Raw genomic sequence first — 17,310 nt, 5'->3', positions numbered from 1 at the left:
ATAACAACAATTAGTTTTCTGTCTATAAATATATCAAAACAGTTGTTCCCTTGTCTATTAAAACGTGTAATATATTAAAGCATCTTTGATGTTTCCATTGTTTCTACAAAATAAAACCGGAAACCGAGGCAGACTGAGGGTTAACGCGGGTATGACGCAATTGACAGGCGACTCCTCACACGTCCTGGAGTCTTGTTTAAAATTGCAATTTTCTCACAATTTACAAATAGTTGGAAACATTTGGGATATTGTAAGTACTCAAGTGAACAAAATATATAACACTGGCCTAGTGGTTTTTGGATATTTTACTGCAAAAATCTTACATATTGCACCTTTAAGTAACACACATTTCACGTGGCAGGAATATGATCTCATCCCTTTGAGAGCCAACATGTGGTGGTTAACAAAAAAAGGTTGTAAGTTCAAACCCCAGGTGGTGGTCCCACAGTCCACCCCTTTGCCCCAGGGGGAGTGCCAGTCTATGTACGAGTAAAGTCTCCCAAACAGCATTTGGAGGGTGCGAAAACCCCTAGCAACACTTTCCGCAATCCGATTTAGACTCGACCTCTACACCTTGACAATGCGCTTAATTACGCATTGACAGTCTGAAAGGGGAGGGCTAATTGTGCACTTCTGCTGTAGACTAGAAGTTCAGTGATAAAAGCAAAGCTGCGCCGGTCGGGTTACAATGGCCAGACGAAAAGAGAAAGTTTGCTTGTGTATAAGTATTCCGCTTATATGTATTATTTTAATTATTATTATTTGCGTGGTTCACTTTAACGAGCAGTGCGCTGAGGGACTTTACAAAAAAGCAGCAGTGGCAGCGGACTCGGAAACCTGTTCAAAGATCGGGCGGTGAGTGATGGTAGATACATGGTTCCTTACGTACCGTACACAAGTACATGAATTCTTCACTCTAAAATGTGTGTTAGGGTCAGTTAGTTTAGAAATAGTGTGCTTTCGGATAATTACTGTAAATGTTTTAGAACATACTTTAAAATCTAGCATCCAAACCTTTAAATCGAACATGCGTAATGATGTGGAATATCACTTTTTCCTGGAAAATGGCAACAAATAGGTTGTCGTAATCCTCTGTGATGGCTGGGTCAGGTAAATTTGAGGACATGAGTGGCTAATGAGGTTAGACGTCCGGTTAGATGTGCACAAAAAGTTGGAAGTTAATTAGCTAAATAAGTATCTTCACTGCCTAGTAATCCTCTTGACACCAATCTCCAGGAGACTTTCCTTGACAACAACTGATCGTTTAACTCTATAGCGCTAAATTCATCAGTATACGATTGTTTTAAAAGTATTTTTTAGATTTAATTTTGTTACTATAAATAAAAGTCAGTTGTTTCTGTAGATTTATAGGACATATAGATGTTTTGAGGGACGTGGAAATAATTTGAAAAGTGGGTTTGCACATATAGAAATTGGTCTTTGATAGGCTAATCATGATAGACGTTTTATATATGGATCGTTTGCAAACATAAAAACGCATTGTTTATGACAACGTCCGGCAGAGGCTTTTGACGGGTCTTAAAAAGCTTTTGTTTTTCAAACTACTTCCTCTTGTGTGTGTGTGTGTGTGTGTGTGTTCTTTTTTTTTTTTTTTTTTTTTTTTTCCTATATCGTCACCAATTAGCCTAGGGGTTGTTAAACTGGAGTCAAGTAAAGGCAAAACAAACAAACAAACAAAGGATTTGTCTAATTGTATTTCATGGCTGACAAAAGTTAATATAACATGTTCAAGATAACATATTTTAACACAGACTACCAAATTATTGATTATACTGACATTACTGTTTCACTCTGCTTTTTGGAAATCATATATGATTAATTATGTTAGTTTTATTTTTATTCCATTGACTGCATTAATTTTTTGACAGCAGCAAAAAAGGATTATTTAATTCACACTAGAACTTTTTAGCAATGTATTGCTTCTATCAATGTATGATTTGGTCAAATTGTGTGTACAGGTTTGATTGTTAGATTCAAAATGTCCTCACTGTTAAAAAAAAAAAAATGTCCTCACTAGTATAGTGAAACCTAAACACGGAGTACACCCCTCACATTTCAGCAACCATTTTATTATATGTTCTCAAGGGACAGTACTATAGAAATGAAAATTGAATATACTTTAGAGTAGACAATGTGCAGCTTGTATAGCAGTACAGATTTACTGTCCTCTGAAAATAACTCAACATACAGCCATTATTGTTTAAATAACTGTCAACAAAAGTGAGTACATGTCAAACATAAAGTGAACAGGTTGTTGCTGGGATCCTCTTCCACTTCTCCATAATGACATCACGGAGCTGCTGGATGTTAGACACATGGTGCTTCTCTACCTTCCGCTTGAGGATGTCCCACAGGTGCTCAAATAAGGTTCAGGTCTGGAGACATACTTGGCCACTCCATCACCTTCACCTTCAACTTCCTCAGCAAGGCAGTTGTTATCTTGGCGGTGTGTTTGGGGTCATTATCATGCTGTTCAGGCAAGTTTCTGATAGGGAGGGCATCTTGTTCTGCTTCAGAATGTCACAGTACGTGTTTCCTTCAAAGAAGCGCAGTTCCCCAGTCCCAGCAGCACTCATGCAGCCTCAGACTGTGACGCTACCACCACCATGCTTGACTGTAGGCAAGACACAATTTTCTTGGTACTCCTCACCAGGGCATCGCCACACATGCTGGACACCATCTGAGTCAAACAAGTTTATCTTAGTCTCATCAGACCACAGGACATGGTTCTAGTAATTCATGCTCTTAGGCAGGTTGTCTTCAGCAAACTGTTTGCGGGCTTTCTTGTGAGCCAGCTTCAGAAGAGGCTTCCTTCTGGGACAACGGCCATACAAACCAACTTGTTTCAGTGTGCGGCATATGGTCTGAGCACTGACAAGCTGACCTCCCGCTTCTGCAACCTCTAAAGCAATGCTGGCAGTGCTCATGCATCTGTTTTTTGAAGCCAGCTTCTGCACCTGACTCACTGCACAAGGTCTCAACTTTGGCCTGTTCCGAGTGGAACCCGTCTTGGAAAACCTCTCTATGACCCTGGCCACTGTGCTGTAAATCAGTTTCATGGCGTTACCGATCTTCTTATAGCCTAGGCCATCTTTGTGGAGAGCAACAATTCTCCTTCTCAAATCCTCAGAGAGTTCTTTGCCATGAGGTGCCATGTTGAACATCCAGTGATCAGTATGAGAGAATTGTACTCAAAGCACCAAATTTTAACTGCTCTAATACATGATCCACACATTTGTATGGTCCTGTCAAGCAGACGAAAACATGAACATGATGAATAGGACAGGTGGCTTTGCATGGTTAAACGACATACAACTGTTATCACTTAGGGTGTACTCACTTTTGTTGCCAGCTATTTAGACAATAATGGCTGTATGTTAAGTTATTTTCAGAAGACAGTAAATCTGTACTGCTATACAAGCAGCGCATTGACTACTCTAAAATATATCCAAGTTTCATTTCTCTAGTATTGTCCCTTGAGAAGATATACTAAAATGGTTGCTGAAATGTGAGGGGTGTACTCACTTTTGTGAGATACTGTATATTGCCATACACTGTTTAACGCTGAAAAACACATTGTAAATAGAAACCTTTGACTTTATCTGTACCAGAGCACAAACAGATAGGCTACAGTACTCACTGGATTGTTTGACAAATATGTTTTGCTAATATACTAAATACAGAGATAACTGACCCTAGAACAGCAGTTGTGAGCAACTTATTTCTCTAAAAGCTAAAAGAAGCAGCAGGCAATGAGTGAGAAAATTCCACGCTAGACTCAAGTCCATGGACAGGGTAAGACTAGTAGGCTACACTCGTTCTGTCCATGGGCAGCCCAGAACAGAGCGGAACAGAAAATTACAATCTGAACAGAATCCAGAGGAGCAATCGAACTCGGGTTCGGACCAAGAAATCGAAACAAGTGTGGAAGCACTATTAGAAATAATAATAATTGTGAAAATCCCTGTACAAATAAATTTGAAATTAGTTATAAATGTGTCAAATAATGGCCCATTCACATCAACTATAAAGATAACTGTGATGATGATTAGCATCCGCACCAACGCACAATAATGTTCTGTTTATTAGCCTATAAGCGAGCGTTGCAGTCATCTGCCGAGTTCTAAAGCAGGGTGGATTCTGATTGGCTGTCAATGTTTTTAACTTTCATCATTTGGGAAAAAAAAAAATCATTTTCAAAGTGATTCCAACTATATATTTCCTCTGTGCCGCTTTCACTATAGTTAAGGTGGATTCTGCTCTTCTTTTAAATTTTAAATGATTTTTAAAACTATATCTGTATCGTTATTGTGTTAGTTATTACCCTTTGTGTGAAAGGATATGCTGTCAACCTAGCACAAAGTGAAACAAAACAAACCCAGTTACGTAAATTTGGAAACAACATTTTTCTATATACTTACATGATAGCTATAGCTGCCTTTAAATTTTTTTTTTCTTTGCAGGCGATCATCATTTGGAGGTCCTTTGTATCAGAGTTTAAAAACCCCTGCCAAAGCTCATTTTCAGTCTTTTTTCTCCTAGAGATATACTGCAGTCGGGTGGGTCAGCGGTAGATGGCGCCATTGCTACTTTACTGTGCACGTCAATCATAAATCCCCAGAGTATGGGCATTGGTGGTGGCTCTATATTCACAATACGGGAACAAAGTGGTGAGATTCATTCTACCTACCTTAAAGATCTTAAAGTACTTATTATTTCTGCCGGTATAATGTATATTGTTATTATTTATCCATATCTCTGTTATCTAGGCAAAGTGAGAATAATCAGTGCAAGAGAGACTGTCCCAAAAGCTTTTAAAACAGACCTTCTTGCCACGTGCCCAACAACAATACATCCAGTGGAAGGTGACAGTGTGTTAAGATGGATGAACTTTTGTTTCTTGCATCCACACTAAGTATTGTTTCAATCACACATGATTGAACATTAAATATGCTGATAGTGTAAATAATGTGTTTTCTTCTGAAAAACTATTTGAAATAAGATACTTTTAGTTAAATATGTGCAATGCCCCTTTGGAAAAGATGCAATGCACTATTCCTTTCTTTAATTACAGACCTTGTTATGCATTACACAGGAAGTAGCCTTCTCATTTTTCATAACTACACATACTCATAGTGCACTGAGCACTTGAAGCACATTTGATAGCTATAGTTTCTCTCTCTATAGGGGCTCACTGGATCGGCGTCCCGGGTGAAATCCGTGGCTATGAGCGAGCTCATAAACTGTATGGACGTCTGCCGTGGGCCAGTTTATTTCAGCCCACTATCAAGATGGCTAGAGAGGGCGTCCCCATTCCTTATGTGCTCTCTCGATTTTTGCCGCTTCTTTTAAAGGAGAATGCAGACTCACCACTACGGTAACACATGTACTCCCATTCAGAATGAATTCAGACTTATAATGTTCACTTTGACACCAAAAGCCCTTTTTTTTTTTTTTTTTTTAATGAATTCTTTTACATTCAGATAAGTCCGAAAAAGTCACCTGAATGTGTTTTTTTTTTTTTTTTTTTTTTTTTTTATAGCAAGTTATTCCAGAATGAAAAAGGTGAGCTATTGAAAGAGGGGGACATAGTAAGATTTGAGAAACTTGCAGATACACTTGAGATCATTGCAGAACGTGGGGCGGATGCTTTTTACACTGGAGACATCGGCAAACAACTTGTCAGTGATATACAAACTGCAGGTGATTCAAAATGTCACTCTCTACAATTCTGATTTCTCCATGAATAAATATCCATGAATCCGTTTATTTACTGTGTATTTCAGGTGGAACAATTTCTCTGGAGGACTTGAGTTCGTTCAAGGCGTCTGAATCAGATGCCTGGGAAGTGAATCTAGAAGAGTATGACATGTACTTTCCTCCACCGCCAGCAGGGGGAGCTACACTAAGCTTCATACTCAACACCATGCTAGGTGGGAAAACTAACCCATTCGTCCTTTGTTAGTAGTACTTGGCAAGCATCAATATTATTGTTGTTCATATTTAAGTTTAATGATTAAAAGTATTAAACTTTGGTGCAGAAATTCTTCCTGAACCGTTTGTGCTACAGATATTTTTTTGCTGTTCAAAAGTTTGGAGTTGGTAGGATTTAGCTTATCATGCTAACCAAGGCTGCATTTATTTGATCAAAAATACAGAAAAACAGTGATATTGTGAAATATTTGTACAATTTAAACTTAACTATTTTCTATAAGCTGAATTTTCAGCAGCCATTACTTCAGAGTCACACGATCCTTCACAAAATCATTCTAATATGCTGATTTGATGTTAAAAACGTTTCTTACTTTCATCAATGTTGAAAACAGTTGTGCTGCTTAATATTTTTGTGGAAACCATGATACATTTGATGAATAGAAAGTTCAAAAGAACAGTGTCTATTTGAAATAGAGACATTTGTAACAATGTAAAAAGCATTTACTGTTATTTTTGATCAATTTAATGCATCCTTGCTGAATAAAAATATTAAGTCCTTTAAAAAATTACTGACCCCAAACTCTTGAATGGTGGCGTATAGGGACCAGAATATCATACACTGCAAAAAAATGCTTTTCTTACTTAGTTTTTGTCTTGTTTCTAGTCCAAATATTTAAAAATTCTTAAATCAAGAAGCATTTAGAAAAAATTATTGTCTTGTTTTCAGAAAAAATAAATCAAAATGAAGTGACTTTTTCCTTAAAACAAGCAAAATAATCTGCCAATGGGGTAAGCAAAATAATCTTATTTCAAACTGAAAACAAGATTATTTTGCTTACCCCATTCGCAGATTATGTTGCTTGTTTTAAGGAAAAACTCACTTAATTTTGACTTATTTTTTCTGAAAACAAGACAATAATTTTTACTTGTCTAGAAAATGCTTCTTGATTTAAGAATTTTTAGATATTTGGACTGAAAACAAGACAAAAAATCTAAGTAAGAAAATAATTTTTTGCAGTGTAAATACTTGACTTGAGCTCTTTTGACTTCGGCCACTAAGAAAACCACTGAGAAACAACATCGCAACCACAAAACAATGTGCTAAAACCACAATGTTGTTGTTTTCTATCACTTTTTTACTCAAATGTGTTTTGGTGCTCTGTGGTATCCTTCAAAAGATTAATATATCGTTTCTTCGATTATATTAATGATCATTTTAACAAAAGCTTTTTCTAAACTGTTACACTGATTATGTTTTCTGTGCTCCTCAGGTTTTAATCCAAGTCCTTCATCTCTGGAGGGGGATGAGAAGATCTTAACATTCCAACGTTACGTAGAAACCTGTAAATTTGCCAACGGTCTTAAGAACTTCATGAAAGATCCCAACTTTGCCTCTCAAACGGTAGGCTCAGTAGGAGAAAGTCGTTTGTATTACATATTATACTTCTCAGTAAGCGTTATAGGCATGATACCTTTGGTCAGGCTCTGCTTTAGTAACTCAACAGAAACATTACAGTCATTACACTCTCTAGAGGCACTGGTGTAATCTGCTATAATGACTTAAGTGCTGTGTTCTGGGTGATCATTACTGCAGGCAGTAGAGTACAGCACAGCAACACTACCATTATTGCTGGCAACCCACTGGTTGGCACACATAAAGTCATGCATTAGTTTATCATCCTCGACATTCTGTGTGGCTTGAATAGGAGGCAGTTGAGATCATTCAGAAGCAGTTTGCGGACAAAGTGAGAGCAAAAATCAGCCCTGACCGCACTTATGATGCCAGCTACTACAACGTCACTCCATACCTGGACTCACATGGCACCACTCATGTGTCCGTGCTCGCTGAGGATGGGATGGCGGTATCTGTGACCAGCACCATCAACCACATGTATGTGTACTCAAATGTCATTCAGACCATTTATACAAGCTCTAGAACACAGTAAGATAATATTGTCTTGATATTATTACTTTATTGATAAATGCAATGCTGTACTGGAGTAAAATGGTATCTTAGAAAGTGTCAAAACTGACTAACTGTTCTTTCTTCTCAGATTTGGATCCAGAATTTTCTCCTCCAAAACAGGCATCCTGCTTAACAATGAACTTGTGGACTTCTGTGGAAAAACAGACCAGATTCATGCTGGTTAGTAAACCTTCAAAAATAGTTGATTTCTGACATGTACAGCTCCCAAAATTAATGGAATATTTCAGTATCGATAAACATTCTGTCCACATTTGCAGTTGCAATAGGACACTTAAAAGTGGATACACACTGTATTTTAGGGATGCGCAGTATATCGGTACCATATTAGTTAACAGCCAACATTAGAGATTTTTTATTTATCGGAATCAGGTGATATTGGACATTTAATCGTACTTGCTCATTTTCCCTATTTTTACATTTAGATTACCTGTGCTGCTCAATTAAAAAACTAATAGACTGAAAAATATTTTATATTGTCAGTCAGAAATTGCTAGTAAATTCCACAGACCAAGAAACACACTGTATTAAATGTGAAATTTTGAAGTAGAAAAACTGAAATAGTTTTCTTGTAAAACATACTCCAATAATCTTTATTTTATTTACAGCTTCGACAAATCTTTTTTACAGTGTTTTTACATTAAATAACAGTTAATGTAATCTTTAGCAAATCTCAAATTTCATGTCATTTTTCATCTGTACATTTTATTGTTGCGATGCCTAAATTTTCTTGCAATATTTAAATGATTAATTTTAGTTTTTGGTGTTTTATTTTTAATTTAGACAAAACAGTAGAGAATTTTAATCTCTGCCATGTGTCGCTTATCAGACATAATATAAGTAAGCAATAAGGTACGAGAGGCTGTGCTGTATCGTGAATAAGTCACAGCTGAAGGGCGTTGTTAGGCACGACGCGAAGCCCTTCAGCCGTGACTTATTCATGATACAGCATTAGCCTCGAGTACTTTATTGCTTTTATAAAACGGTTACCACACAATACAAATATTAAAGCCAAAAATATGTATCAGGGCAACTTTCATGAAGTAAACTTTCACCAAAAGCCTTCCTTCCACCGGAAAAAATAGTCCCTGACCGTGAACAGCAACAGAAGTTGCATTTAGATTAGATGGCGGCATTAGATGGCGGCAAAGATTGTCTTTATGAGTGTGTCAGTCAGTAGTGAAGACTTTTATATTGAAAAGACTGAATTGTTGTGAACACGGAACAAGATGCAACTGACAAATGCTAAGATTAGTGCTGTCAGTCATGGAAAACCCCTTAACTGTTAAAAGGACAAGATAATACATCGGACATTTGAACAGATTTTCATTATGAACATAGGACTGACCTGAAGGAAAATGCTAAAACTGAATGCAGGTAATAAACTCGCTCACTCGATCTCTTTCTCACAATACTCTTCTATATAATACAGTACGTTTCAATTAACAATATCAATTGAGAACATCCAGTTTACTTTGCTAAGAGTGGTTGCTAAGGGTGTTGTGTAGTGATACACAGAACCGTTGGGTGAAGCAGTCATAGTCGTGTTTTATCGTGAATAAAACACAGCAATTGACCAATCAGAATTGACCAGTCAGAAGGACAGGAACTAACCGTTTTATAAACATAATTATAAGCTTATCTGTATCATCTATAATTTGTTTAAATTGGTTTTATTCAAAATGCTGTTTAATCATTTCAAATTAGGTTGCACCAACACAAGTCAGTTTTATAGGTTATATCAAGTAAAAATAGATCCCTTCACTTTTTTCGGTGTAGAGCGGGATTCTCAACATCAAAAATATTGATTTAGACAGCTTCACAGCTCAAATAATACATGGATTTGTAAGAAATAATTCTTGTAAGTGCTTTAATGAAAACACAAATGCTGTAGATAAAGTTTAACTTGTACTGAATATTCCTTTGAATAAGAATAGAGGGATAAAATATTTTGACACCGTGGATTTGTGGTATCTGTTCTGTGTGTATCTATGTGAAGGTGAGCAGCCTCCTTCCTCCATGTCTCCAGTGATCCTTTACTCCCGATCTCAGAAACACATTGTGGTCATAGGAGCCTCAGGAGGCAGTATGATCACCACCGGGGTGGCACTGGTGAGTTTCATCTCCACTTTTAGGGCCAGATTTACTAAAAAACAGGACAAATTAGCATGATCCCATAGAAGAGCCGATGGAGTGGAAAGTTCTGCGGGTGATCTGATACTGTGCAAATTGAACACAGACGCAGCAGCTCATTTCCTATGATCAACGCAATCTCTTGGTAGATTTACTGAAATCACGTGACTTTGACAGTTTGATACGCGCTCTGAACCACTGATTCAAAATAAAAGATTCATAAAGCTGCGAAGCTTCATGAAGCAGTGTTTTGAAATCGCCCATCACTAGATATTGTTGAATAAAGTCGTTATTTTGGCGCACGAAAAGTATTCTCGTCGCTTCATAACATTAAGGTTGAACCACTGTAGTCACATGAACTGTTTAAAATATGTCTTTAATAGCTTTTTGGGCATCTGAAAGTGTTAATTATCTTGCTGGCAATGCAGGCCTCACTGAGCCATCAGATTTTATCAAAAATATCTTAATTTGTGTTCTGAAGATGAACGAAGGTCTTACAGGTGTGGAAAGACATGAGGGTGAGTAATTAATGACAGAATTTTCATTTTTGGGTGAACTAACCCTTTAAGTTCTAAGGTGGCACCAGCCCCTGATTTGGCAGTGCTGTGAAGACTGACAGAAAAGCACTGAGCTTGAGTTGAGATGCAGATAATATTAACAATTTTTATTATTAATAAATATTAAAAATATATACTAGGGTGTGGAAATAAGTGCTCCTCTGCAGCATCTACTACAGTGGTAATTTATTCTTTTTTATTTCTAAATAAGTGTTTGCTTTCCTACATCGTGAAACCTTTAGTTTTACAAATGGGGACAAACTATGAAGAATGAACAAATAATGTTTTGGACATCACATTAAAAAATAACATTCAAACTGGGACTCGAAAACATTAGACCATTTCTGCCACAAGTTATTTCTATTAGTGTCACAGTGTTTCTAACGGTTTCCAGATTACACGTACGCTGGGAAGAAACCGCTTGAATTCACCACAGAATTAATAACATCACTGTGAAATCTTGTGAGAAGCATTTAGGTTACATTCGTCGCAGAATTCTCTGTTAAACCACAGATATCAGATCAACACAGCGGCACCGTTTGATCTGATATCTGTGGTTTAACAGAGAATTCTGCGACGAATGTGAATGCTTCTCACAAGATTTCACAGCAATGAAATTAATTCTGCGGTGAATTCAAGCAGTTTCTTCTCAGCGCACTTAAAATGTTGTTGTGTGATCGAGATGGGCCCGCTGCTCTGAACTCCAGTCACGTTGTCTATTATTGGTCCGAGCTGCGCAGCTCAATCGACTTGACTAAATGCATGTTGCGATGACGTCACGGGACGTATCTAAGCTGAAAATCTGCGGCAATTAAGAAAAAATGCAAGATCCTCCGATTACTTTGGAGTTTACTTGATTTTGCGATAAATTCAGCAATCGCAGAATCGAGAAATCCTGGAGGGACAGATCTATGTTCTGTTGTGAATAAAATATTAGCTCATGTGACTTTTAGTTTTCATTTTATTCAAATTTAAAAAACGTCCCAACTTTTCCGGAATTCGGGTTGTAGTACCAATGTGTGTAGTATGAATTAAATTCTGCCGTACAACATCTGTCTTGTTGTCACTGTCATGTGACCTACGGCGTCAGTCGCATCACTTCACCGCCTATCACAACTCCTCTCCCGTGGCCTCATGGGATATTAAAGTGTCCATCGAATATGCACTTCAGTATCTCGGCGGAAGTAGAAGTTCATCGTGTTTGGGTGTTGTTTTTTGAATACTCTAATATTTGTATTCAAACATACAACTCTGTGTGCGTACTATTTTTCACATACTCTATAGTAGGGAAGTAATACTTTGTTAAATGTGTTAAATAATGATGCAAATACCAGTAAATTGACTACTGCAAACCTTATAAAATCATGTTACATAATTCATTTAAATACTCTCTTCCCATAATTTTTGCATCTGAAATGTAAACTCCTATAAATGCATGTGCAATAAGGCCAGCCACAAAAATAACGGTGTCCATGCCTTTTTATCACTAATTTTTCACTGCGTGTCCTTAGTAAATCCTTAGTACATTTTTTAACACCAAGAGAGGGTTTGCGCTGGTGGAAGCTGTTAGTAAATCTGGCCTTTAAACTGAACAATTTTAACACATTGCGCTCTAATAATCTAACTCTGGCTGAAACCCCTCTGGCTAGACTCTCATGAACTTCCTGTGGTTTGGCAAGACGCTGCAGGATTCCATCGACGCCCCTGTGGTGTATGTTGACTCCAAAAATGTTCTTAGCTTTGAGCGCTCGTTTGATGAGGTAAGTAGATACAAATGCCCCTGTAGTAAATTGTTTGTAAAGGATCAAGTGAAATTTTCAAGCCACTTTCATCTCTTTTCTTCCTCAGATAGTTTTGGAGTCACTTAACAAGATTGGGCACAAAGTCAAAATCCCGCAGATGTTTTATAATGTGGTTAATGCAATATCAAAGGAAGACAACTGCATATTGGCCGTATCTGACTCACGAAAAAAAGGAAAAGCTGCAGGATATTGACCTGGAGTGTAGCTGGAGACTAATTCACACCAGCTCTCTCAACTCTGCTTGATGCATCTGTACAGTGTTTAGATGAAGTGCACTGGGCAGATGACAAACTGACAAATAATATCAAGCAACATCAATATGTGAAGTTTTGACATTTTACTGTGAAATTTATTTTGCACAGAACTGTCTAAAAGGGCAAATATACAATACTGTTCAAATGTTTGGGGTCTGGAGGATTTTTTTTGAAAAAATAATACTTTTATTCAGCAATGATGAATTAAAGTGATCTTAAGTGAACTTTAAACTTTATATTTATCAAAGAATCCTGAAAAATATTAAACAGCACAGCCGTTTTTAACATTAATAATAATAAGAAATGTTTTTGAGAAGCAAATCAGCATATTAGAATGATTTCTGAAGGACCGTGTGACACTGAAGACTAGAGTAATGATGCTGAAAATTCAGCTTTGACATTTCAGGAATAAATCACATTTTAAAATATATTAAATAGAAAACAGTTATTTTAAATTGTAGTAATATTTCACAATATTTCTGTTTTTACTGTATTTTTGATCAAATAAATGCAGCCTTTGTAAGCATAAAACATCTTACAGTTTTTTTTTTTTTTTTTTTTTTTTTAAACATAAAACCCTTTTGAATGGCCCCAAACTTTTGAATGGTATAGTTTTGTCACATTTTCTTCTAAAACTTAAAGGGTTAGTTCACCCAAAAATGAAAATAATGTCATTAATTACTCACCCTCATGGCGTTTCACACCCGTAAGACCTTCGTTAATCTTCAGAACACAAATTAAGATATTTTTGTTGAAATCTGATGACTCAGTGAGGCCTGCATAGCCAGCAATGACATTTCCTCTCTCAAGATCCATTAATTTACTAAAAACATGTTTAAATCAGTTCATGTGAGTACAGTGGTTCAATATTAATATTATAAAGCGACGAGAATATTTTTGGTGCGCCAGAAAAAACAAAATAATGACTTATTAGTGATAGCCGATTTCAAAACACTGCTTCATGAAGCTTCTGAGCGTTATGAATCTTTTGTGTCGAATCAGCGGTTCGTACTGTACACACATGAACTGATTTAAATATGTTTTTAGTACCTTTATGGATCTTGAGAGAGGAAATGTCATTGCTCCCTATGCAAGGCCTCACGGAGCCATCGGATTTCAACAAAAATATCTCAGTTTGCGTTCCGAAGATTAACGAAGGTCTTACGCGTGTGGAACGGCGTGAGGGTGAGTAATAAATGACAGAATTTTCATTTTTGGGTGAACTAACCCTTTAAAACACTGGCAAACATTTTTCAAGTTTGTTATTTTCAGGTACAATGTCTTTCTTTCATAGTTATATATTGATAAAAGTTCCTTATTTTTGTTTTGTTTATGAAGATTAAACAAATAGATACAAAGCAACATTTGTACCAACTACAACAGATTTTTTTACATGAACTAATTTGTTGAAAAATGTTAATTTTGTGAACTTTTTTCATTATACATTTCATTGCTAAAAATTTCACAACTGATCTTTGAGTAATTAAAATCTCACCTTTGTATGTCATTAGAATATCCAAAAAAATGTAACTTTAAAATACTTCAATGAAAATATTTAATATGTAAAATTTTACTGTGAAAAATAAATGAATGTTGAATGTTTAAGGGTTGTGTATGCTACTATTCTTACTAAAGTATCGTACATAGTGTATGATACTTTATTCTCTATTCTCATCTAATATTAGCTGAAACACATTTCCAAATTTTTTGGGGGCCAAATTGCCCTTCAAAACACATGTGCCCAGGGGCCCTGAGTATAATATAACATCTTTGTGATTATTTTTACTTGGTTGTTGCTTGAAAAACCCATATGAATTGGTTTTAAATTAGATTTGCAATTAGATTGTGTCAAAACATTTGTAATGGTGTACAACAGGACTAGTCTTACAGTCACGTTATTGATTGTGTGGATTGCTGACCACCTGTCACAGGTTCTTGGCAACTCTCAATAGCTCTGAAGTGTGCAGATGGATGGTCAAAGGGAATGTTTAGCTCAGCTGCTCACCAATGATGCCTCCACAGCAAGACGCCAGACATTTCTTTATAATTAACGTCCAAAGCCCTGAAAATAGGATGCGTCTGACTCATGAAAATGCACAGCGAGATCCCATCGGAGGCTATGAACAATGTGAGTGATTGCATTAGCTTTGGCATCATGATCGGAAAGATAAACAGAGCATTATGAGCTCTAGTTATTCCGGAGCACAAGAATAAACGTTGTCGTGTAATCGCTTGGCATAAGCAGTTAGCATAACTCGAGTGCCAGTCAGCAAACCCTTAGAGCCTGCCGTCTGTGCAAGCCTAAAGCCCAGTCATTTCCATTTGAAGTCCACAGGGGAGCTTTAGTCCTGATTCTGCCTGCTGGTACCCAAATCTTTCTTACTCTCATTCCTTTATGCTTTCCATCCTGGAGCTGAGAGCATATGGAAGCCAGAGGGTTTCCTGTCTGACAGTAGAATAATAGCATCTACACTGAATCATCTCTCCTCAGGCCAAACTTACAGCCATCCTCAGCAACCGGCAGCTGGGGGACAATACAACTGTCAGACGCGTGTGCGCTTTTGGACATTGCCTTTTGTGTGTCAATCAGTGGATTTCCTTAGTTTTCAGTTCATTCAAAGTATGAATGTGCTCCTGAAACTCTTTGACGGAACATTCATGAGCGCTTCAGAATCTTAACAAAGCCACTCCACATTCAGTTATGAGCATTCACTGGTGACCACACTCCTGTCAGTGAGCAGCTTCAGGGCTGTTGTAGAAAAAGAACACATCCTTGAATATTTTTATTCTGTCTCTTCCCTGCTGAGATAAGTCAACATGGAAATATATGCAAATCACTCAGTCAAAGCCTGAGGCACTTCGCTTACATGTTTTTACAGGCTGCTACTGCATTATAGAGTAATGCTTACAATATCAAAACATGTCAAATAAAGGTTATACACTTTTTTATATAAAAAATATACACATGCTGCCTTTCTAAATTTGGTCGGTATGATTTTTTTAATGTTTTGAAAGGTCTCTTATGCTCACCAAGGCATGATTTGCTTCTGAAGAAACATTTCTTATTATTATCAATGTTGAAAACAGTATTTTTTTGTGGAAACCATGATACATTTTTTTTTGTTTTTTCAGGATTCTTTACTTTTTTTTCCAGGATATCTTAGACCCCAAATGTTTGAGGCTATATATTTAGGCTATGATGAAATGTGATGAATTAATATTAAATAAAATAGCTATGATAAAATGAAATTATGGCTGCATCTGAAAGTTAAAAAATGCTGCCTTCTGAGGATGCATTCCAAGTTAGGCAGACATCGAGGTATGTCCAAAACCACTGTTAGCTTCACTCCTGAGATACCTTTATTTTTGAAGGCAGCATAGTGTATCCATTGCTGACTTTCATATCCCACAATACTGTGCATTCCATTCCCTGACAGTTGAGCTAAAAAATAAAGATGGTGTCTGAAAGTTGCGGTTGGTGGTCAGTTTGTGTGAAAATGTTGTTTTCACTTTTGATGTAATTTCTAGAGAGAAATTACTATTTCAGTACTTAAATATTTGTTTAGTTATCACCAAAGCTCACTCTATTTATCATGAGATACCTTGATGTGTAAACGATACCTGCAAAGTCATTACCTGATAAGGTAGCAAGGCGACAAGCTAGCTTTTGGACACAGCCTATATCGCTAGTTGGCTCTTTTTTTAGTGGGTGTAACTTGTAGTATTAGGCGTGGTTTGTAGAACTGTAGTGCGGGACGTGGTTGGATACACTTGAATACACGTCATAGAATAAAGATGTATGCAATTAAGGCATCTTACCAGCAGGGGCTAATGTAGCCAAGACAAATATTGATCGTTTACAAATCAAAACCAGCACGACATACAGTAACTTTGATTCAACCAGAACCGACACTAAGGGTTCGTCCTCCACCTCTGAGAGTATCAGAAAAGGCCTGTGGAATTTGCATGCCTGTCCACGCCCCTGGATATATGGGTATATAGGGTATATGCAATACACACTTCAGCTTTGTTCTTCTGAGCTAAAGCAGTGCATCTCTGCATGAGAAGCGTTTCAGTTCCAGTCACCTCATCTGCTGCTGGAAATAAGGCAGATTCAGCGGTCTCTCTCACCAGTGTGAGAAAGTTCCCCAGGGTGCTTCAGCGGCTTCATATGAGAGAAATTTCATGTTAAGAAAAAGCAAATTCCTCTAAATGATGTTTTATTAATAAAGTTTGGGAGGAGCACGTTCAAACGATCTACCCATTCAGTACAATTGGAGGCCTATATATAGATAGCCGACTCACCTTTGTTGCTCGACAAACTTTTCTGCATCCCTCCACCATCCCGTTCCTGGGGTGGGAGTGCAATGAAAATTTTACGGGACGCGAAGCCTCCCCACGTGATGAGCCTTGCTTCGCCCCAGGTATTGTCCCTCTAGTGCCTCTCGTGCGGAGTCTGGGTGCATGGTTAGCGCTTCCCATCCCATCCTTTTGATTGCTCAGGACAATCCTTCTTGGCTGTGCGATTCAGTTCGCCAGGCAATCTTAGACTTGCGGGTACTGAATCGGGCCCTGCACAAGCTCCCGTTCAAGATGCTCACGGTCAGACACATGCTCACATATGT

General features: G+C 37.3%; 1 protein-coding gene across 3 annotated transcripts; it reads left to right on the top strand.

Moving 5' to 3' along the window:
• Positions 1-504: 504 nt before the first annotated feature.
• ggt5a (gamma-glutamyltransferase 5a) lies at positions 505-14,290 on the top strand. 3 transcript variants are annotated; one of them, XM_051904386.1, is made up of 12 exons: positions 506-855; positions 4,564-4,691; positions 4,791-4,886; positions 5,209-5,398; positions 5,564-5,724; positions 5,808-5,954; positions 7,227-7,357; positions 7,662-7,846; positions 8,010-8,101; positions 9,969-10,051; positions 12,279-12,389; positions 12,478-13,247. In XM_051904386.1, the coding sequence occupies exons 1-12, from the start codon at positions 689-691 to the stop codon at positions 12,622-12,624; spliced, it is 1,638 nt and encodes a 545-aa protein (XP_051760346.1). In that variant the 5' UTR covers positions 506-688; the 3' UTR covers positions 12,625-13,247. The 3 variants fall into 3 exon arrangements, with proteins under 3 accessions (XP_051760347.1, XP_051760346.1, XP_051760345.1); XM_051904385.1 differs by having other exon boundaries at positions 507-855; positions 9,939-10,051; XM_051904387.1 differs by lacking the exons at positions 12,279-12,389; positions 12,478-13,247 and adding an exon at positions 13,781-14,290 and having other exon boundaries at positions 505-855; positions 9,939-10,051.
• The last annotated feature ends 3,020 nt before the right edge of the window (positions 14,291-17,310 follow it).

This window comes from Ctenopharyngodon idella, chromosome 8 (genome assembly GCF_019924925.1).
Source record: "Ctenopharyngodon idella isolate HZGC_01 chromosome 8, HZGC01, whole genome shotgun sequence".
Lineage (NCBI taxonomy): Eukaryota > Metazoa > Chordata > Actinopteri > Cypriniformes > Xenocyprididae > Ctenopharyngodon > Ctenopharyngodon idella.
The sequence above is the reverse complement of the archived record's forward strand: the minus strand, read 5'-3'. Positions and strand labels throughout refer to the sequence as shown.